This window comes from Talpa occidentalis, unplaced genomic scaffold (genome assembly GCF_014898055.3).
Source record: "Talpa occidentalis isolate TD23 unplaced genomic scaffold, MPIMG_talOcc4v2.1 talOcc4.3, whole genome shotgun sequence".
NCBI classification, from domain to species: Eukaryota; Metazoa; Chordata; class Mammalia; order Eulipotyphla; family Talpidae; genus Talpa; species Talpa occidentalis.
In genome coordinates, this window is record NW_023603184.1 from 111082220 (window position 1) to 111104956 (window position 22737).

General features: G+C 34.6%; 1 protein-coding gene across 2 annotated transcripts in view; it reads right to left on the bottom strand.

Annotated features, from left to right (window-relative positions):
- Positions 1-8334: 8334 nt before the first annotated feature.
- NCKAP1 (NCK associated protein 1) overlaps positions 8335-22737 on the bottom strand; it is a 79175-nt gene continuing 64772 nt past the window's right edge. For both annotated transcript variants that reach the window (XM_037523669.1, XM_037523671.2), the window contains exons 24-31: positions 21260-21353; positions 18580-18662; positions 18071-18151; positions 14244-14337; positions 12134-12250; positions 11447-11556; positions 10213-10302; positions 8335-9263 (exon numbers count right to left, since the gene is read on the bottom strand). In XM_037523669.1, coding sequence (XP_037379566.1) covers positions 9147-9263; positions 10213-10302; positions 11447-11556; positions 12134-12250; positions 14244-14337; positions 18071-18151; positions 18580-18662; positions 21260-21353 — 786 coding nt within the window. In that variant the 3' untranslated portion in view covers positions 8335-9146. The remainder of the gene's footprint in view (positions 9264-10212; positions 10303-11446; positions 11557-12133; positions 12251-14243; positions 14338-18070; positions 18152-18579; positions 18663-21259; positions 21354-22737) is intronic.

The following is a 22737-nucleotide window of genomic DNA, read 5'->3' on the forward strand; positions in this document are numbered from 1 at the left end:
AGTTCTAAATTAAATGGGAAGACCTGACAATGTATATCCTCATCTAAGGAGTGGGGTAACTACCTGGGGCTTCAAAAGAGAGAAAAGGGCCTCCTGAGAGGATGGGACTCAGATGGTGAAGAACAAATGCTCTGTAATTAGATAGTTGCCTGCCATATGAATAGGCTTCTCCCACAGAAAGGTTATTTCTGGTTAAAAAAAAAGTCCCAATTTTGGGTAATACTCCATATTTTGATTGTTCTAGGTAAAGGAAGTCTCTTCCTTAACTTGCAGGGCCTCAGTTGACCTTAACTTGAAATAATCCACATACTACCAAACTGACATGTTTTAGGAAGGCTGCTTTGGACACCTAGAGGAGGACAGTTCTTCAAGAGCTCTGGGTTCCATCCCATATTGAATACCTGGCTCTGTGCTCTGCACCACTGTGCCTACGTGTGGACTTTCCAGCATAAAAGGAGACCCAGTAAGGCTCGTGGTTCCTGTAGTGCAATTACCAAGCAGCATTATGGAGAGACGTCTTGCACATCCTTTTGGGCTGACCCAGGAAAATATGAGAATGAAGGGCTTTTTTTTTTCCAGAAGGAAAACCTTATACAGGACAGAGTCAGTTCTTGTATAAAATGAAGTAAGGGAGCCTCCCTGGTGGCACAAGGGGTTAAGACTCAGCATATGGAGCTATCCACAGTGACTGCAGCATGCGTTCAATCCCCAGCCAGGGAGCTACCCACATAGTGCAGCAGACCTCTCCTGTCTTGCCTGCTGCTCCCCTCAGCAGTGTATTTCAGTCAGTCTGCCTGTTCTGTTCCCCGCTCTGTCTCTGGTGAATCCTTTCATCCCTCACACCTCTGGCCTGTACCCCAGCTCTTGTATGCATAAATAAATAAATCTTTAAAAAAATGAAATTAAAAAAAGTAATATCCTTTTGTGATTGACCTTTTTCTTTTCTTTTTTTTATTTAAGATTTATTTTTATTTATTTATACAAGCACTGGGTACAGTCAGAAGCGCAGGAGGGTGAAAGAATTCACCAGAGCCAGAGCGGGGAGCAGAGCAGGCAGAAGGACCGAAGAGTACACTGCTGAGGGGAGCAGCGGGCGGCAGGAGAGGTCTGCGCACCATGTGGGACCCTCGCCCGGTGGCCGGGGATCGTACCAGCGCTGCAGAGGCTGCGGGCAGCCTCGCAGCCCAGAGCTCAACCGCTGCGCCACAGGGGAGGCCCTGTGATTGACCTTTTTCACTAGCACAATGTCTTCAAGATTCATGTTATATAGCTTCTGTCAATATTTTCTACCTTATTGAGATTGAATACTATTCCATTGTATATAATACCACATTTTGTTTATCCATTCATCTATTACTCACTTAGGTTTCTATCTTCTTGTCTGTTGCTATTTAAGTGAAAAATAACTTTTAAAGCCAAGTTCTTCCTGAGAACATATTTAGGGCACAGAGCATCAAAATACAAACAATTTGACTAGAAAGAGAAAACTTTCTATCCTCCATTTTGAGTTGATTGGTGGTTCTCAGAATGGAGTTAGGAGCCAATCCGAGGTTCAAAATCAGCTTCCTGGGTACTCCTAAGAAAAACATTTCCCTCGACGCCACTTCCAGCAACTAGTGATAAAATTAGATACTGAGACCTCAATTGATTTTCTCTGCTTTGAGAAAATTAATAGAGGGATATAGAGATAGGAAAAACTAAAAAATTTCAACACAGCTGCCATTATTGTATCAGAGAGAATTTCCTAAGACCAGCACAGAGACTAATTATGACAGAGTATTGATTAAGTTATAAACCTTACTCTTGCACTGTTCTTTCTTGAAAGTAATTTTAGGACCAGTGTGCAGCTGCTTGGGCAAGATACTCTATGCCATGGCAGACATAGGCCATTGTTTTTGTAACCTGCGATCTAAGTTTGTTTTTTCTTGCATCTCTTCTCTAACTTGATTGCAGTAACTTATAAGGAACCTCCGTAGCTGGCATTTGAGTGACTTCAACATACTTTACTTTCACTTTTTTATTTGACTCAAAGAAGCACTAACATATCTTGCCCGGGTATTTTAGAAGTCTGAAGTCAGTAAGATGAAACCCAATACGTGAATCATCAGCAATTATAACGTGCATGGATGAATACAAAAAAAAAAACAAAACAAAACAAAGGTGGTTTGGCTAGAGTTAATTAGGGCAAGGTGCTATAATTATGTTTTCAAAAATTTAAACTGCAGTAAAAATTTTGATGTGCCATTTTAATTTTCAGTAGCAAATGTGTGTATGAAGGACTTATTAAATTGAGATATATTTGAACACCTTTAAAAAAAAATGTTCAGGGCCACCATGGTGGCACAGGGGTTAAGCGCTAGCACTATGAAGCTATCAGTAACTACTGCAGCATGAGCACGAGTTCGATCCCTGGCCAAGGAGGTGACCCACATGGTGCAGCAGACCACTCCTGTCTTGCCCAATGCTCCCCTCAGCTGTGTATTTCAGTCAGTTGGCCTGTTCTGCTCCCCACTGTCTCTGGTGAATCCTCTCATTCTCTGCACCTCTGGCCTGAACCCCAGCTCTTGCATGCATAAATAAATCTTAAAAAACATGTTCAGGTGAATTTTGCCCTCATGTTTTCTTTTAGTTACTCAACAATTTTTTTTTTTAAGATTTATTTATTTATGCATCAAGAACTCGGGTACAGACCAGAGATGTGGGGGGTGAGAAGATTCACCAGAGACAGAGTGGGGAACAGAACACGCAGATTGACCGAAGTACACTGCTGAGGGGAGCAGTGGGTGAGTCAGGAGAGGTCTGCTATGCCATGTGGGTTGCTCCCTGGCTGGCCGGGGATTGAATTCTTTGCAGATTGCTTCATAGTGCGTGCTTAACCCCTTGCGCCAAGAAGGAGGCCCCAATTACTCAACAATTTTGAGATGGTTATACACTTTTTCAATTTATATTTTTTACGATTTTATTAGAAAGCAGTAACTGCACTGGTATCCTTTCTAATGCCCACGTGATGATCTTTGCATTATTCGTATATTTTCCACAATACTCTTCATGGCTTGTAATTCTTTTAGTTAGTATAGAAAATGCAAACAAATCAGTAAGTGGACTCAGCCCTTGAAAGATTGTATTCAGTTAGTTATCAATTATATTATGAAAAGTTACCTAAAAAACTACTAAAGCTCATGTTTGCAGTACTAAGTTGCCTAATGAACTGTTGAACTGTTTTCAACAAATCTTCCTTACCCGGTGTTAAAAATTTACCATCAGCAAAGATCTACCCCAGCTGATTTGCCAGTGCCAAAAAAAAAAAAATTTCTAAATCCTATCAGCGAAAAAAATCAGTAAAGATCAAAGAAGTTTCATTGGAACTATCTACATGCCAGTAAGACACAGTGCCATCTTTTCACACATTATAGTAATCATGTTGCACAGTACTCTTTTCCAGCGGCTTGCAGAAAATGTGAGAAAAGAATTTTTTTCCAACAAGTTTGAATTAAGAATCTTTAACAAGTTTAATGACTTATTGTGAAGTAATAGAACCTCCCCCCCCCTTTCTGTAGCATTCAAAATTGCAAATGTTTGGCAAATTAGTCATATTAGACACAAAACTTGAATGTTACAGTGCAACTTGACAAGATGATTTTTTACTCTTTAGTCACTGGAGTAAATAATATATATATGCTCTAACATGCATCGGTTTTCATTTACTTTTGTTATGCATGTCCTGCGCCAAATTAAAATATGGGCACTAGCGCATATTGTAGATTTCAAAAAAAGAGGGAGAAAGGAAGCCACGGTTTAAAGCCTATTATGAGTACCTTTAGGAAGGAAGGAAAGGAGGGAAGAAAGGGAAAAAAATCCAGTCAAAATTGAATTTCAATTAAGTGCAGTTTATTTGCTAATGATACCAATTTTCTAATGCATTCACATATCCATTGGCCATGATCAATAATATTGAAGCTTTCACTTAAGCCCTGTTCAGCTCTTAAAACTACCATGTTGAATATTCTGTTTTACCACTTGCCTCCTGCATCACATGAGCATCATGACCAAATATGTAATCTTTCTCCTTCATCATAACTGTGAACTCTGTGATAGGTGGCAGTGACCTCACCTACTTTGTACACACACCAAACATTTAGGGCACAGTACCTGTACATTTGTTTATTCAGTATTTATTGAAGGTCGTCTTTGTACAGGATCCTTTCGGTTGCAAAAAAATATTAATCTTGCCAAATTCAAGTAAAAAAAATGTCAGAATGTTTACTCATTCTTATCCTCATGCTTCTTTGCTTTGTCCTGTACATTCAACTCATTCTTCACCTGATCAGTTTTCTCTCTTACTCTCCTTCCTCATATTCTGAGAATACAGGAAACTATTAAATGGCTGCCCCAAGGCCAACTGCATGAGATTTCCAGTTTTAGTAGCCATGATAACTTGAGCCTTGGTTCTAAATTACCTGAGAAAATTTGATAAAGACAGCCCATCACTTCCAAGTCACCAGACTCACTACCCTGAAATTAAGTTCCTCTGTCACTTAATCAGCTATAGCTAAGGAACAGTTATATATTAGGACTAGAGTATCCAACTGTAAAAGGAGCCCATTAGGAATTTTTCCAGCTGAAGCTATCCGTAGAGCAGGTAACAAGAGACGTCTAGTTAAAATGTTTTAAGATTTGTTTGTTATCATTCTGCACCAGTATTTGATACACATAGGTATTAAAAAAATTTTTTGACCAAATCCTAGAATGTGACATATTATTTAAGCTTTAGAATTAATGTGCGATGTGCAAAGAAAATGGAGGGAGATGAAGTAATAGTTGTTGGAGGTTTTAGACTCTGGAGAGATGGTTAAAACTTCCAGGATAAAAATAAAATAAAGCTTCCAGTATAAGTAGAATTAAAGCTGGACATTTATATTTAACTTCCCTATTCAAGCATTGTCTTTATACTGAAAATTCATATTAATTAAAATTCATATTAATTAAAATCAATTAAAACAGAAAACAGAGACTCTAGTCTGATTTTTCAGAAACCCATTGCTCACTATAAATGTCCTAGATACGTCATGTTTTAAAAGTGCCACAACACCTTATTCTTTATCTTGAGTATTGAGTATTTTTTATAATACCATGAAGGCTTTCATTATTAATTTAAGATTAAAAATACACTCCCCTGTAATAAATAGCCTCCTCAGAAAATAAGCTGTGAGGTGGAAAAGGCTGATGGCGAGACTGATGTCACAGAGTTCACTGGTAGATGTGCCCTTTGTTTCATGTTGGGAGTTACTATTTTTCTCTTTGTTCGTGTGGAGGGATCTATCTGGTGCTCAGAGGAGTATTAGCCTTTTCCCTCCCTTCCCTTTCAATAATTCACATCTGATAATGAGCATTAACACCAAGACCAAATGTGTTAAGTCAGAGCATGTTATCTCTCTCCCTGGGTGTTACTTCCAGGAATACAGGAACTCTCAAGATCTCCCTCCCTGCCACACAAAGCAATCACCTATCTGTACACTTTTAGGAAAAGATACAATGATGTTAATATACAAGGTCAAGAAGAATTCCTCCAACAGATTTTTACATAGGGTAGCTTGGGGGATTCAAAAATTGTTCTCTAAACATCACATCTATCTTCCAATTGTAACATTTTGTATAGAATGCAAATGTTCAGACTGATTTTCTAGAAATATGGCTTATGGCTGAAGTGAGCGTAATAGACTTGACTGATTTATCCTTCAGGCTGGAGTCACAGTATTAATTCACTTGCCAGCAATCCATGGACTTGGGCTTGGTTGTGACAGGAATAGCAGAACTTACTACATAGGTCATCAGTTGCTTCCTCTAATCACTTTCTGGATGCTATGACCTCCAGCAGAGGAGGCATTTATTCTCCAAGGATGTTCTGATATCTCGAAAGCCTAGTCGGTCCTTACTGTGTGATCAGCTGCCAAAGGAACTGCCAGTGTAATACTGAGAATAGATGAGAAGTTATAGTGATAGGATAACATTTCAAGGTCTACTAATCCTTGTGGCTGGTGACACAAGAAGATCATCAGACCAGTTTGAATATGGGAGGTATTTCTGCAAAAGGGTTATTAAGATTAAGGTTACATGTCCCAAAGCTCCTGTCTTTTTAATGAAGTACTGACTCTAGAGATGAGTCACCAAATTGAAAAGATCATCTATTTCAGGATGACCTGTACTGTAACTTTGTAATTTCTCTGTTGCCTTTCTCCACCCCCAGCATCCCCCCGCCCCGCCCCACTTCCTGGCTTAAGAAAAAAATCATTTTCCTGTAATATGGAACCCTTTTGATTTCTCACCAATGGTCCCAACACTAAGCCTATTAATCTAAGAAGCTCGGCTTCCACATTTTCTCCCCCAAATACTCTAGATACGTGAATCATCTCATTGGGAAAAATCACAGAAATTTCTTTGTGTTAGCACTGAGCTCCCTCCATTCCAGGTACTAGAAAGCCCCACCTTTCTATTCCTCATAATATGTTGCCGCTACACAGAACAAAGAGAAAAGTAACTATCTGCTCCCAACATAAAACATTGGTAAAGGGCATCTTTACCAATGAGCTCTGTGGCAGCTTTCTAGTCATCTCACCTTTTCCACTTCACAGGATATTTAGGTGTATGTGTGTGTGGGGGGGTTAATGAAATAAAGCTGGACCTCAAAGCAGTCCCATAATCAAAGGTGATACTAAAAAAAAGGTATTCCACCTTAATAATAAGTAAAGATATGCAATTTTATATATGTCACATCATTTGAATAGGCAAAGATACCTTAGCAATAGTGGAGGAAACCATGCTCACACAATAGCAGGAGTAAAACTGATATAATCTTACTGGAGGGAAATCTAAGAATATGCAACAAAGTTTAAAATGTGTACAACCTTCCATTAAGCAATCTTGTAAGAAATTACCCTAAGGAGATAATAAGACAAGTTCACCAAGATATAGATATATTTATAATAATGAAATTGCCTAAAAGTTCATCTAAATGAAATTGTTAGTTTTGGTATATACGAAGGCATTTAAGAGTATCAAATACCTTTTTCTACTATTGAGTAAAATTAGCACATTACAGACAAGCATATATAGTAGGGTCACAATTAGTGAAAACAGGACACTGTAGTATAAGGTTAGAAGAAAGTAAGAAATGTTAAAACAAATGTTAAGAATAGTAGTTGTAAATTTACTGTTAACTTTAATGCTTTCCTCCTAGTAACCTACACCTCTTTTTTTTCTCTTTGTAGAAAAATGTTTTGTAAAGAATAATCAAATAGTATACCAGTCAGTCGGTCTGTTCGTGACAAAGCAAACTTCACATAACTTTGAAAGAGGGATCTTCTCTTGGCCTGAATAGGAGCACTGAATGGCTTGTGTACATCCTTAAGTTCTTCTACATATTACAGTAAAGTGCACATACTCAAATACCTACTTTACCTCGCAAGGTTATCATTACTAACAAATTGTTAACACTCTAGAATTCAAGTAATTTTAAACAAACAGCATTTTATCTTAGTTTCAACTGTTCACTGTGTGGTTAGGCTATTTCAAATTTGAAATTATTTCATTTAAAAATTTCTTCCCTTTTAAAAAATCCTCATGGAAACACTGAAATTTTTCAACAGATAGTGACAACTATTTCCTCCTTTAAAAGCAGGCTGGGGAAAACATACACAAAATAGTAGTATGCTATATGATAATCTTGTGGTACCTCATTTTCATTCCACTCTCTGTATTTGAACAAAGAAAAACATTATAATTGAGTTTTTTACAGCAGCTTTCTTTTATCCTAACACAAATTACCAACTCATACGTAAGAAGCCCATGACTGGAATACAGACACTTCATATAATATCCAGATACAAAGTTGTTGAGAAACAGTCTTTAAATGCCAAAGAGCAAAACATCTGGTTAGTTTTCAAACTAAATGAGCTGCTCTCCCCTCCATGCCAATCACTAAGCAATAGGCCCTTTGTGACTTCCCCATTCATTATTGATAGAAGTAGTAATTCTCAACAACTTTTTTACTAGTTCCAAGATCATTCTGTCTACTTGGCCAAAGATACAATTAACAAACCAATAGCACACGTTTCCTTTTAGTTTTAATTTTTAAAAAATATCATGTAATTTTATTTTCTAATTTTAATATTTTTTTCAGTGGAATGTTTTTCCAAACATTTAAACAAATCTTGTAATAGCTGCCCTGGTATCAAATGCTACACTTACTTACACACTCCTAAAGTTTATTTTAAACTAAAACTTTCCTTATTATTGACTAAATCTCTGAGGATCCCAAATTAAAGAAATCATTCAAAATGTGATACAGTCTAGTGTTTATTTTATGTTATGGCAGGTACACTTGAATTTCAAAAATTTAAAACATATAAAAAGTGGTTAGGGACTAACATTTGTATCAACAGTTGATAAATGTCTAGATTGTTTATTATACAGCAGGATACAATGGTAGTGCTAATGCCAACAGGGCATCATGGAAGTTATTTCTAAAAATTATCACTAGGCTTTATACAAGCAACAACATATGCTGCTGTTTTAGAATTTCGGGACATAGCCTGCTTCTAATGCTGAGCAGTTCTTTAACATTTTTAATGTTATACAGTGTTACAGTATTTAGTTTGGCAAATGTTTCAAAATAAGTAGAAATGTATTCATAACAGCACAGAAATGCACATCCAATTTTGTTTTCATTAAGAACCATAGGTACAGATCAGAACTCTTCCCTATATGAAATAATTTACACACAGATGAATACTATAATATCACTATCTAAAATAATCACTACATACAATTATTTTTCAGAAATAAACAAGCAAAGGTTTTTTTCATTATCAAATATCAAAAACATAGAGATAATCTATGTTTCCCAAACAAATGATACTCTAAAATTATAGGAATAATTTCTGTGAATTCAGTGAATGTGCAACCTAATTCAACCAAGTATACTGTAGTACAATCATATTAAGAAACCAATAATCAGAAAATACAACTGTATGAAAAGAAATTTATAATCCACAAAACTTTTTTTCAGGCCATAGGTAAAATAGTTCCACAGTTTACAGGTAAAACTGAGGCAACAATAATGCGTGCTTGTCTTCAGTAAGTAAGTAATTTTATGCAGAAGATGTAACACTTTGCTTGTAGACAGCATGGTATGCATTTCTCAGCAAGACATAAGGAAAACAAGATTCCAAAAGATCCATTGTCAGGAATGGGGATTCCTGAACAATCTGAAAAATTCCAAAAATGCATCAGAATTCAAGTTATTTATAATGGGAACAATTACTGACAACCAGCAAACCATAATTTCTAAACTGTTCTGATTAGAAACAGATACAAATTATTTGCTCTTTACTTTAAAATCTGCAATATAACTGTGCCAAAGTACATGCCATCAAAAAGTTTAAAATTTGTTACTTTTTAATTAAATCAATCAACAGGAGCATAATGAGTGCTTTTACCATCCTAAATAATTTAGGAAACATAAAAGAGAATATAAGCATTTTTAAAATGTGGTCCATAACCATCAAGTCTAACTGGAGACCCAAGAGTAAGCTAGATAATAAAAGCAAACAAAAGGGCCCAGTGAGTGCAAAGCTTAAGTTCTGAAGTTCAAAAGGGAAGAAAGATGAACGTGACCACAGTAATCAGGAAAGCATATCTGAAAAAAGATACGCTTTTGGGGTGTGCAGTGTCATTAAGATAGACACAGATCTCTCAGGTAAAGGAAATTAAGTGAGGGAAGAACTACAAGGTAGAAACCAGCATAGCTGTAATGAGAAGGAATTGATTATCAGACACACACAATTTAGGAAGTTATATTAGATAATGGGATGGAGTTAGAATACAGAAAACTCACAAAACTGGATGAGCTGAAACAGATACACTAGGAAAATAAAAGGTTCAAATGTTTCCCAATGGATTGAAAACCAGTTATAAAAGAATACCCACCAGGAAATGCTAATCTTTTATTTTGATGTTTCTGATATCATTAGCATAATGGTAAAATAAAAGTGATGTCAGTCTTTACAGAAATTTCTAGAAAATATGTGATATGGGTAGAGTGAACCAAAAAATACTTGACAGCTCTTACTGTTATTTGATTGGTAAAATGGTAAGAAAAAACTTAGGAATGACAAACACTTCTTTGTTATTAGTCAAAATTAAAATGAGACTTACCATATCTAGCAATAAATAAACAGATTCTCTATTTCTTGTTGTTGTTTTATCTGTTTCCTGGCCAATTTTCAGTAGACTGGAGGATGCAAGCTTAAAAGAATACATAAATTTTAAATGAGTTTTTTTAAACAAAATGTTCAATAGCTACCTACTTTCAATATGCTTTAACCTCACATTTCAATCATTCAGCAGTTTTATATAAATAACAAACATGATGAGCGTAGATTCTTTACATTCAAGCAACAATTTGGAAATTATTAATGTACCAGACAAGAAGTTAATAAATAATCAAATATTAGCCGTTAAGACTGACTTTTTTTTTTTATATATTTTTTTGCATCATTTTTCATTTTTGCACAATGTATGCATTTTCATCTTGGTTATAAAGACTGACATTTTGCATAATTCTTTTGTTTCAATGATTTAAACTATTCTTCCTCTTTCCAATATATGTATTAATTACATCTTAATTCTCAAGAAGAAAACTTCACAATGAGTTTGAATTAACGGGTACAATGTAAGATTGGGATGTTAAGCCTTGAATTAAGGAAATGAAAGAAATGAAAATAAAGTTTTTAATCTTAATGTTGTTTTGCCTGAAATAGAAGTCATTTTCCCCATTATTATATTTTCTTCAAAAATTAAAAAAATAAAAACTTATAAGGCTAACAGGATTTATAACTTAAAAAAGAAGCAAATATTCTACTGTTTATTGTCCCATGGAATAATTATTTCCTTTATATAAAATAAGGAAAAGGTACATTCATAAAGGAAAAAAGAGCTATACTTACATAGAAACTAAGAGCCACACTTCATGAGGCTAGAGTTAGCACTACTACCCTCTTTTGGTATAAGTAGTATTCTTACTTTTGAGTTTTTTCACAACTAATAGTCCTCCAAATAAATATAAATAAAATTTATCCTTTTCAAGAGAACATTCTCTTCTAATTTTCCTTCACTTTGCTTTTACCTCTAGTAAACCTTAGGCAAAATTCTAGGACAGTCTTGACATCATCTACTTAGAAAAAAGAAGTCCTGTTGCAGAGCCTCTAGAAATGAGAGATTTCTAAGTTAAAGGAAGAAAATTCTAAACTAATATCCTTGGTTTTAACGTCCTGCCTTGACCTGTTTCTAAAAAAGAAAAGGAGGGAGGTATTATTCTGCCATATCCCACAGTTTTAATTTTAATTTTCTTTATAAAAAGTCACAAGTTTTGCTATTTGATTATACGTACGGCCAGAAATTCTTTAAGGCGGTCTTCAATGCTTCCTTTGTGAATTGTGAACAAAGCTGCAGCTATCTGGTTAATGGCTTTGGCCAAGCAATGTATGTTGTTGCAGTGCCCTGAGAAAGTACAAATAAGGTTTGTGGTTTCTGTGTGACCCCAAAATATCAAATAATACTGAAGGCAAATCTTTAATGTCTGTACAATCTACATAAATAGTAGCATGATTAAAAGCAGAGTTGGGGCATAAGCTGTCTTACTCTCCTTTTATTTTCATGAGGACGGGTGCTTTGAAAAACAGTGCAGCAAGAGAGCAACAAAGGATTATGTTTGTATTAAACAGGTACACTTTCAAAAACTCCTAAAAGAGATCATATATTCTTATATCATTATAGAAATTTAAAGAAGTGCTTAGCTGCTTTACATTTTCTCATTCAATCCTTAAAATAATCCTAAGAGGTAGATATTCTCTTACCATCCCCTGCCAAACACACATTCAGACAAAGCACAGGCTCACATATATAATAATACATTTCGTGTATCAGGAAATTGGGACTTAGACTAATCAAAGTTACAGAGCTATTTAAGTGACAGAACGTAAATCATATTTTATTATAAATGAACAAGAGCAAATGAAAATATCAGCAGTATCAAAACTTCATGACTTTCGCCCAAATAATTTTAAACTACTATTACCTTCTATAGCAGGGCTATATTGAGACATCACATTACTGGCGAGTGTTGGCAAAGAAACTGCCACAAAGACCATGAGGAGGCAGGCAATTTTATATTCTTCTTCTGGACTTATGTTTTCTAGGCAGAAAATTTTAAAATAAAACCAAGATTTTCTTCAAGATTCATTAGGAGTTAATTTAAGTCATACAAAGCAAATTTTTGTATGAAGTCTTTTAATGTATCTATATAAAACTGATTATAATTTTGGCATAGGAAATATAAAATAAGCAAATAATACACATTATAAATGACTACTCTCAACTACTCAGGCATATTTAAAGGACCTCTGAAAAAACAATAATGCACTCTTTTTTATTCAGAAGACCACAGGCAAATAAATATTAGTAGATTAACTAGAATCTTAAAATTTCCTAATTGAGAAGTGATGATAAATTAATATCTTACAAGAAAATTCAATTAGAGTTTACAAAATTTTTTTTTTAATTTTTTTTTTTTATAGAGGCATGTTTTATTTATTTATTTATTTGTTTGTTTGTTTGTTTTGTTTATACAAGCACTGGGTACAGTCAGAAGCGCGGGAGGGTGAGAGAATTCACCAGAGCCAGAGCGGGGAGCAGAGCAGGCAGAAGGACCGAAGTACACTGCTGAGGGGAGCAGCGGGCGGCAGGAGAGGTCTGCGCACCATGTGGGACCCTCCTCTGGTGGCCGGGGAGCAGCCGGGGATCGAACTGGCGCCGCAGAGGCTGCGGGCAGCTTCGCAACCCAGCACTCAACCGCTGCGCCACTGGGGAGGCCCCTAGAGTTTACAAAATTTATTACCTCATAAATTACTCTGTAAAATCATCCAAAAAATCCTTATTTTTTTTCTAAAATAATATGAATGTGAATGACATTTACTATTGAAAAGATACAAATGTGGTAAGTGAACTGAATTTACAACCTCTCCATTTTAGAAGACAGAAGGAACCAGTCATATATAAAAATAATATCACTCTAAAGTTTTTAGGACATGATCCTTTCTGAAATATTTAATTATAATGTATAATCAAATTGTGGGTTATCTTTGCAATTACCTGGTATCAGGGTACTTCTAGTTATCCTATTTGTCACCACATATAACTAAGAATTGAACATAAAAAAAGCCAGAAGATGTTTAAAATTTTGGTTGATTATAAAAAATATAGCTATAGCATGGGACTATAATTAATACACCATATGAGGAAACAAAACGCAGTAAGTAAAAAAACTGATAAACTCAAACATGATAGTACATGCACGATGGCAAGGGAGGGCATATTAATGCCAGAAATAGATGAAATATTTACTTTGCAGACAAACCTGTAACTATTCAGAGCATTTTGGGTACTATATTTCAAAGAGTTGACAAAAAGTTTTCAACTGTTTAATATTATATAGTAATGCACAGATTCTTTGTGGTAAGTAGCTCTAGTCCAATTAAAACAGGACATCCTCTTTCAGATATTAACTTTGCTATCTACTGGATCATCTCCCTAAGCATTCAAATGCAGTTCTCTTGATTTTACTGTTGCTTCCAGCTACTATCATTTTATTTTTTGATCCCCTTTATAGTAAAACTCTTTGAGTTGTTTTATACTTATCTCCAATTCCTTATAGGATACTCTCTTAAGCCCTTTCAAATTAACCTTTTGCCCCTAAAAATCCACTGACACTGTTCTTGCCAGCATCAACCATTTATTCCACATAATTGATCATTCCCTTTCCATTTCCCTGTAACCTATTCCTCCTTGGTTTTTCTTTTCAGTTTAATTTTTTGGTACTATCTCATCTTCTCCTTGAGTTCCTAAAATTAGGAATATCCCAGAGCTCAGACTCTGATCCCCTTCAATTCTGTATCACATTTGATGTCTTAGGATTCTCATCTAGTCTTATGGCTAAATATCATCTCTCTAATGTCTCTGTCTAATGGGACAGAGATCTGTGTCTCTTCTGCACTGATAATATAAACTATCAGGGGAAAAAAGATTGACCTAAAGCAGGCATTTGAATAAGTAGATAACATCACACCTAGTATATGTGTTGCCCTGGGAATTTTCACTAAGTTTACCACATATTTATGAATGCATTTTACCTGATTTTTGTGAGGACAGAGCTACCACCAAGGCAGGATCAATCTCACAGGGTAATCCAGCAGCTGATGATAACTCATACACATTCATTGCAACCTAATTAAAAAAAAAAAAAAAGTTAAAGATTAGAAATACTCTAAAAAATATATGAAAAATCTCATTTTAGTAAGAAAAGAGATACTGCTTGAATTAGTGTTTGTCAGGCCTCCCTGGTGGTGCAGAGGTTAAAGACAGCGCTATTAAGCTATCACCAGCCACTATAGCATGAATTCAATCTGTGGCTGGCCAGGGAGCAATCCACATGGTGCGCAGACTTCTCCTGTCTTGCCCACTGCTTCCCTCAGCAGTGTATTTCAGTCAATCTGCCTCTTCTGCTCACCACTCTCTCTGGTGAACACTCTCACCTCCCACACCTCTGGCTTACACCCCAGTTCTTGTATGCTTAAATAAATAAATCTTTAAATTAGCATTTGTCTATAAGCACACTAGAGAATTTCAGAAACAGCTGAAGCAGGAACTACACAGCACAATTAACCTACATTGAAAAGTAATGATCACTCTGTGATGTGCTGCTAGCTATAATTTCCAACTGTTAGGCCAAACAAAACCTGTATGCTTTCTCTGGCAAATTCCAACAGAATCATTCAAAAGTTATTATATTTCTCTTAGAGGCATGATTTAAAATGTCATGTGAAAACAGATGAACAAAAATAAATCAGAATTAATGTTTCCATCCATAATTTTTAAATGAAAATTTATAGTGGTTCAATGTCTAATCATATCCATAAATATGGCAAATTACTAATTACAATAAGATTTTTAAGGAGTACTAATAAAAGAATTTCTAATAATTAATTTCTTGTTATAAGATGGATCTACATATTTAAGATATTCTGACTACTCAATAATTCAGTTCAAAACCATCTATATAACTGTTTACCTTCGATAATACAAAAAAACTCAGTGTAAAATATGAAGTCCAGGTGTATACCTTAAAACAAATGAAAACTGACATGGCTTAGGTTCTAGATAAACATTTGTGATCCACTACTTATTCTACATACAAAAATTAACTCAAAAATGGATCACAGGCTTAACTGTAAAAGTGAAAACTATAAAGTACTATAAAAAATACAAAATAAAGCTTCCATACGACTCAGCAATTCCACTCCTGAATATATAACCAAGGAAATGAAAGGAAATGTCCACACAGAAATTTTACATGGGTATTCACGGTAGTATTATTTATAATAGCTAAAACTGAAGGAAAAACAGTTCAAATATCTATGAACTTATTAGTGGATAAATGTGGTACAAGCATACAATGCAATATTATTTGGCAATAAAAAAAGTGAAGTTCTGATATAGTCATGTGCCACTTAATGATAGGACTACATTCTGAAAAATGCATCGTTAAACAACTTCTTCCTTGTGCAAATATTAAAGAGGTAATTACTCAAACCTGGATAGTATAGCTACTACATACTTCCACTACATGATATAACCTATGAGACTGACTTTGTTGTATGTAGTCAACTGTTAACAGAAAAACCATTAAGCAACATATGACTGTACATGCAGCAACATAATTAAATATTGAAAGCATGTTAAAGTGAAAGAAACTAGTGAGAAAGATTACATATCGTATGATTTATATGAAGTGTCATGAATAGGCAAGCCTACAGAGCCAGAAAGTATATTAGTGGCTGCCTAAGGCTGGGAACTGGGAAACATAGGGAGTGACTATTAGGGGGTGTAGGGTTCTTTTGGGGTGATAAAAATGTTGTAAAATTGACTGTGGTGATGGTTGCACAACTCTGTGACAATATTAAAATCGATGCAATTGATACTGTGAATGAGTAAATTTAATGATAGGTGAAGTATAGTTTAATATAGTTATTAAGAACATATGCTTGTTTTTAAAAGATAGATTAAGTTCTGTTGAAAGTTAGCTGACCACTCAATGTAACTATATTAGATGATAAGAAAACTGGATGGTTGCTCTGATAATAATAATGTGCATATCAGTGTCTTCTCAAGGATTGATGTGTTTTTAATGTTTTCTTAACTTTTTTCTAGTGTTCTCATTTAATAAATAATTTTGAGCTATTCATACATAGTTTTCAATCATGAAATTATGGGATAACCTTTGATCTTAAATGTTTATTCTAGGCGAAGCATTGTGGGAAAAACAAAAATAAAGAAAACAAAGACCTTGGTCTTCAACATGTTTATAATATAGTATCAATTTAACTGGAAAACACAACTATAATACAAAATAGAATATGTTTAGCAATGAATTTTTAAAAAGTTCTTTGGTAACACTAAGAAAATAGAAATTCTTTATCACTTGGAGACGAGGGGATGTTTCTCAGTAGATGGCAATTGAGTCAAGCCTGAAAAGATAAGCAGGATTTCAAAAGGCACAAATAGAAAAGGGGAGGACTTTTGGGTAGAATAAATTTGAGGATAGGTATGAGAATGCAGAGAAAGATCTGGTTACCTAATAGGATACATATGAAGAGAGGGGAAGAAAGTAGGAGAAATACAACAAACAATAGAAGATAAGTCTCAGAAAGTTTGAGGGCATCAATTTGAGATGTCAGAATGTCATAACGAGTTTATATATCACTGTTTTTAGTCAATGCTTTTCAAAATATAAGAAATAGGATATAATCTAAGATAGAAAGCAGAGATAAGCCCTAATATGTGACTTATTAGATGTGTAACCACTGGCAAAGCATTATTGTGACTAAATCATAGCTCTATTGTCAAAACAAAAATTATGGACTCACATAAGGCTACCAACCTACTTTATATTACTTGAGAAACAGTATAGTTAAAAAATATAGCCTACAAGTAACATTATTTTGTAAGGTGTTTTATCATCAATTTTTTTTAAAACCTATTAAATTTAGTTTTTAAAACTTAGATTTGAAGCAAAATTATGCTCATTTCAGTGGCTTCTCTTTTTTTCTGACCACACACAAACCATTTATTGGTTTAAGGGAAAAAAATCAATTTTAAACCCATTTATCATTGCTATGGGTGATCAAAACACTGTCATAACACTGACTTTCAAAACACTGACATAACATATTGATGGTGAGCTGTCAAAGATGCATTTTCAAAGGCAAACCTGCTAACTGAGCATAGAAAATAGAAACATAACAGCAGTTAAGGATTTATTAAATTTTACTTCTTATTTAATTTTTTAAGTTCATTTTTTATTTTATTTATTTTTGTGTAGAAGAACTGGGGTGTAGGCCGGAGGTGCTGGGGTTGAGGATTCACCACCAGAGACAGAGTAGGGTGCAGAATAGGCAGAGTTACTGAAATACACTGGTAAGAGGAGCAGTGGATGAAACAAGAGAGGTCTGTTGCACCATATGTGGGTTAGCACCATATGTGGCCAGGGATGCAACTCAGGCTGTAGAAGTGACAGCGCTGAGACTTAACCCCTAGACCACCAAGGAGGCCCCATTCCTTATGTAATTTAAGATTTCATTTTGGGGAGGGCCTCCCTGGTGGCACAAAGGTTACGATGCAACCTATGAAGCTAATCCACAGCCACTGTAGCACGAGTTCGATCCCCAGCTGGCCAGGGAGCTACCCACATGGCGCAGCAGACCTCTCCTGACTCACCCACTGCTCCCCACAGCAGTGCACTTTGGTCAATCTGCTCTACTCTGTCTCTGGGTGAATCCTCTCACCCCCTCCACATCTCTGGATTGTACTATAGTTCTTGCATGCATAAATAAATAAATCTTAAAAAAAAAAAAAAGATTTCATTTTGGAAACTGTAAAATTCAAATACAAGTTAAATTACCTTCATATCAGTTTCTCTCGGAATGTGATCCTTGAAATCTTCAATTGAACTCACGAGAAAAGGAATGTGGTAGGACAACACCTAGACAGGACAACAAATAAGAAATATAGCATTATTTTAAATGATGAGCTCAAATATAGGAAATATTACCATTCAATTGCTACTAGTCTTCATAAGTTATTTTACTTTATCTACTTTCATGTGATTCTCTAAGGTACTAAGATACATAAAAATGAAGTCTCTTCAATGCCAAATGAGTATAGTCAAAAGGGAAAATTCTGTAATGAAAAGTAACATTAAAAGAATAGCACAATTTCCAAGCAAATACCAAACAAAAATGAGTTTAAATAAGTTTGTTTTCTACATATATAGTTTATTTCATATAGCTATGAAAACTGGAAATTTAATTTTATCAATGACAACTATAAATTTAAAGAATAACTTTTAAATTCTGGTAAATTGAAAGGCATTGTATAGATACAGGATATGTACTTATAATGATGCCTTACATCTCTAAGTGCTTCTTGTGCCAATGAACGGAAGGATAAAATTACACCAATTATGGTCATCCTCTTCAAGACACTGTCAACAGCTAAATTTGAAAGAAGAGAAGAAAAAAGTATGAACTGGATTCTTTCTCAATCTTAAAGAAAACTCTTAGTTATAAAATTCCCATGATGAAAAACATAATCAATGGCAATATGACAATAACAAATAATTAAGGAAAAGATATTGGTAGCTGATATTAAATTTAAGTAAGTTATAGTGTACTTCAAATGGAATAAACTCTTTTTGAAATGGTTTGCATGGTCCACCAGAATCCTGTAACAGTCGTAGTCACCTGTATAATCCTCTCTAAGGGAGAAAGAGGAAACCAATCAACGTGGGTATGAGTTAATTCTCAGATGGCCCTAGAACTTGAAGATACTAAATTCTTAAGCTGTTAGATAGTCAAGAAATTAAAAATGACTATTAGGATGACAAGCAGCTTTGTCAAGACCAAGTTATTAAAAACTATTAATAGATTTAATTATTTACGTATGGGTAGAGAACACTACACTGAACATTATTGTTATTATATTCAATATTACAAATAGGTAACAAATTCAAGGAAGATTAGAAGTGGAGGGTTAATACCTTCGTATTTTATAAAGTCAATAAACACGTACTGAATTACTCCCCATATATAAGGCATTCCACTATGTAACAAAAATCCAAAATCTTAAGTAGCAGTCTAAATGGGCTATTTACTAAGAAAATGATCCCATTTATGTGTGAGAAAAATATGTATTTATATGTAAACATGTATGTGCATACAAATTTCTAGAGAGATATACAGAAACTGAGCAGTAGGACTGTAAAGATTCTGTTGACCTTTTTCCTTCTGTGACGCTTATTTAAACCTTTACCATGTTGTCTTTTGTTACATATACAAACAGGCACTATATAAGCCAATGTTATGAGACTTAAGATAGCAGTATTAACAAAATTATGTGCAGCACTAATATGTTATAAAATTCTACATGAGGACGAACCAGTCATATTACCTTTTTTATCTATCTCTAACACTCAGGAAACTGCCTGAGACCCCGAATCACCACTATTATGCATAAAATTCATGTAAACAGAACCTATAAAAAGGATTACAGATTTTATTCTACAAACCTGTAAATTCTATTTGAAATTTTAACAAATTCTGTCTTGTTACAATTGCATGAAGAGGAGAGTTAAAGCAATAGTAAATCGGCACTGAACACTGCAGTGGAGTAACTGCTTCTAACAGATGATATAATCAAAAGGTTAATTAGTAGGAAGGTAAGTCGAGTTAAGACTAATTGGGTGGTCAAATGAATATTAAAAATAGTAAGATCATAAAAGAAAAATTATAAAAAGAGAAAAGACTGGAAGGGGTAAGTATATAATAAAACAATGAACAAGTGATCAGGTAGAAATCTAAAAAATAATTTCCTACTATTTATTTACACTCCCCCCTTATAGTGCCATGAAGTCAATCTTTTTTCCATCATTTTTTAAATTTTATCTTTTTATAAACCAAACAGTAAACTTTAGCACCCCGCCCTTCCTGATGTATAACTCTACAAAAAAATCTTTGACAATTATACCACCATCATCATATAGTCAGCACCCCCGAAAACTTGCTTGTTGCTCTCTCTTTATAGTTCTGGCAACCACTAATCTGTTCCACATGACAATCTTTACTGTTATTTTACACTAATGTTCATTAAATAAGTTTGTATTTTTTTCAGTTGCATGAAAGTGAATAAGTCATTTTATTATTACAGAATTTGATATAGCTACAAGATACTTTAAAGAAATATATCAAAGGGAAAGTGACTTTAATTTTCTTCAGAATTTCCTCTGGCTAAGAATACTTTAATAAATATTTAAGAGCTACTGGTATTTCACTATTTACCTCTCACAAAAAAATCAATGTCAAGAACACATGAAAAAAATTTAAGTTGCAAGCTTAGATTTTCATGTATGATATGTTAGCAATAAAAAGAACAACTTACTAATTCACTTAACACAGATGAATCTCAAAAACATACTCATAAAATGAGACACCAAAGAATATATAATGTGTGATTACATGAAGCTACAGAACAGACAAGTTTAATCTATAGTAACAGAAACCAGATCAGGGGTGGTCTGGGTGATAGAAATCAGATCATGGGGGCTGTGAGGAGGAAAATTACTACATAGGGGGAACTTTCTGGGGGTGCTGAAACTGTGTATCTTGATTGTAGTAATGGTTACATTAATATATAAGTTGCCAAATCCATCACACTTTATACCTAAATATGTACATTTTACTGTATGCAAATTATAGCTCAATAAAGTTGATTTTTATAAAGAATACAGGTTCAAAAGTTAATTCTTCAGTCTAAGTTAATTAAGATTTAGAGGTTTCATGAAATAACTGGTAATATTCATTAAGTATTTGACGCCTGGTACTAAGAATGTGGTTAAAAAAAAAAAAAGATTGTGGAAAAAGAAGATAAGCCATATACCTGAAAGATCATTGCAAAAATTTTCTAGTTCTCTTTATAATCGAAAGAGTACTTTTAATAATTTACTTATATTTGTGCCTACAAATTTTGAGTAAAAGCTAAATACTGAGTGTTAAGGTCTTCTTAGTGTTTATAAAAAGTATTATAAGTTACCCACATGATAATCTTTTAAAGAGCGCAGCCATCTGGTCTGGTTTGTCAAAGCTGGTCCTCATTTGTGTGAGCACATCAACATTCTCCACCACAAGTTTCTAAAAAATAAATAAATAAATAAAATAAAGAACAAGCCTAGGGCCTCCCCGGTGGCGCAGCGGTTGAGCGCTGGGTTGCGAAGCTGCCCGCGGCCTCTGCAGCGCTGGTTCGATCCCCGGCTGCTCCCCGGCCACCGGAGGAGGATCCCACATGGTGCGCAGACCTCTCCTGCCACCCGCTGCTCCCCTCAGCAGTGTACTTCAGCCCCTCTGCCTGCTCTGCTCCCCGCTCTGGCTCTGGTGAATTCTCTCACCCTCCCGCACTTCTGACTGTACCCAGTGCATGTATAAACAAAACAAACAAATATAATAAATAAATAAATAAATAAACATGCCTCTATAAAAAAAAAAAAAAAAAAAAAAGAACAAGCCTAGGTCAGGCATAGACCTCCTTGTGTTAATGAGATAAGCGCATAATTGGAAGGTACACTCTGGCAAGTAGGAAACACCATTCATGAAATCCAGATGCTCCATGGCAGTTTTGTTGTTGATTTGATAAAAGCATCTTAAAATCATTTATACAGGATTAGTCATTTTCTTCAGTTGCAAATTCAAGAAGGGAGGAACTCAGAAAAATGCGATAAAGATTAGTAGAATAAAGGATCATCTATTGCTCACAGACCAACATTAATAAAAGTAGACACTAAAGTGAACAGAGAAGTAACAATTTCCAACCAAAACAAAACGGACTTGTTAAAATTAAGTTTGCCAAAGGCAATCAAGGCCTTATCACTGGATGTATGCAATTAGGAGAATAACGTTGGGATATGGTGCCACTTCACGAGAATACTAAAGCAATATTTCCCAGCACAAATTATAAAATGGAAGTGTTAATTATCTAACTTCTATTTCAGGTATCATTGAGAAAAGAAAAGGGAGATATACATATAAGGAAAAGGAGGGAGGGACAGTTATTCAAGAAAAGTGCAAGTTATTAAATAATGCTTTCCTTAGAAAAGCAACATTTAAAAACATTTTAGAAAGTATTAAAATTTTAACAAAACTGAATACAATTAATTTGATTCTGGCAAAGATAAGCCTGGACAGCAATAAAATGGAATTCTCAGCTAAAATAAGAGGAAGAAAAGTGAGACATTCTACTTTTTGTTGTATTATTATTGAATACTTATGCCATCTCCCTTTCCCATTAAGCTCTGCTTCTACCTTCCATAATTCAACTTTATAATTTATTTTCTTATCTCTTTATCTTTACAAAATTCTTTCAAATCAGCATTTCTATTTTTTGCTCTCTGTGGTGGTTATCAGCCTTTACTACACAATCATAATCACTTATAGAGCTCTTTCCAAATAGATATAATGAGGTTTTCTTCTGGTAATATCAACCCTAGGTCTGAATGGAAAGATGCAGCAAACATATTGTTAA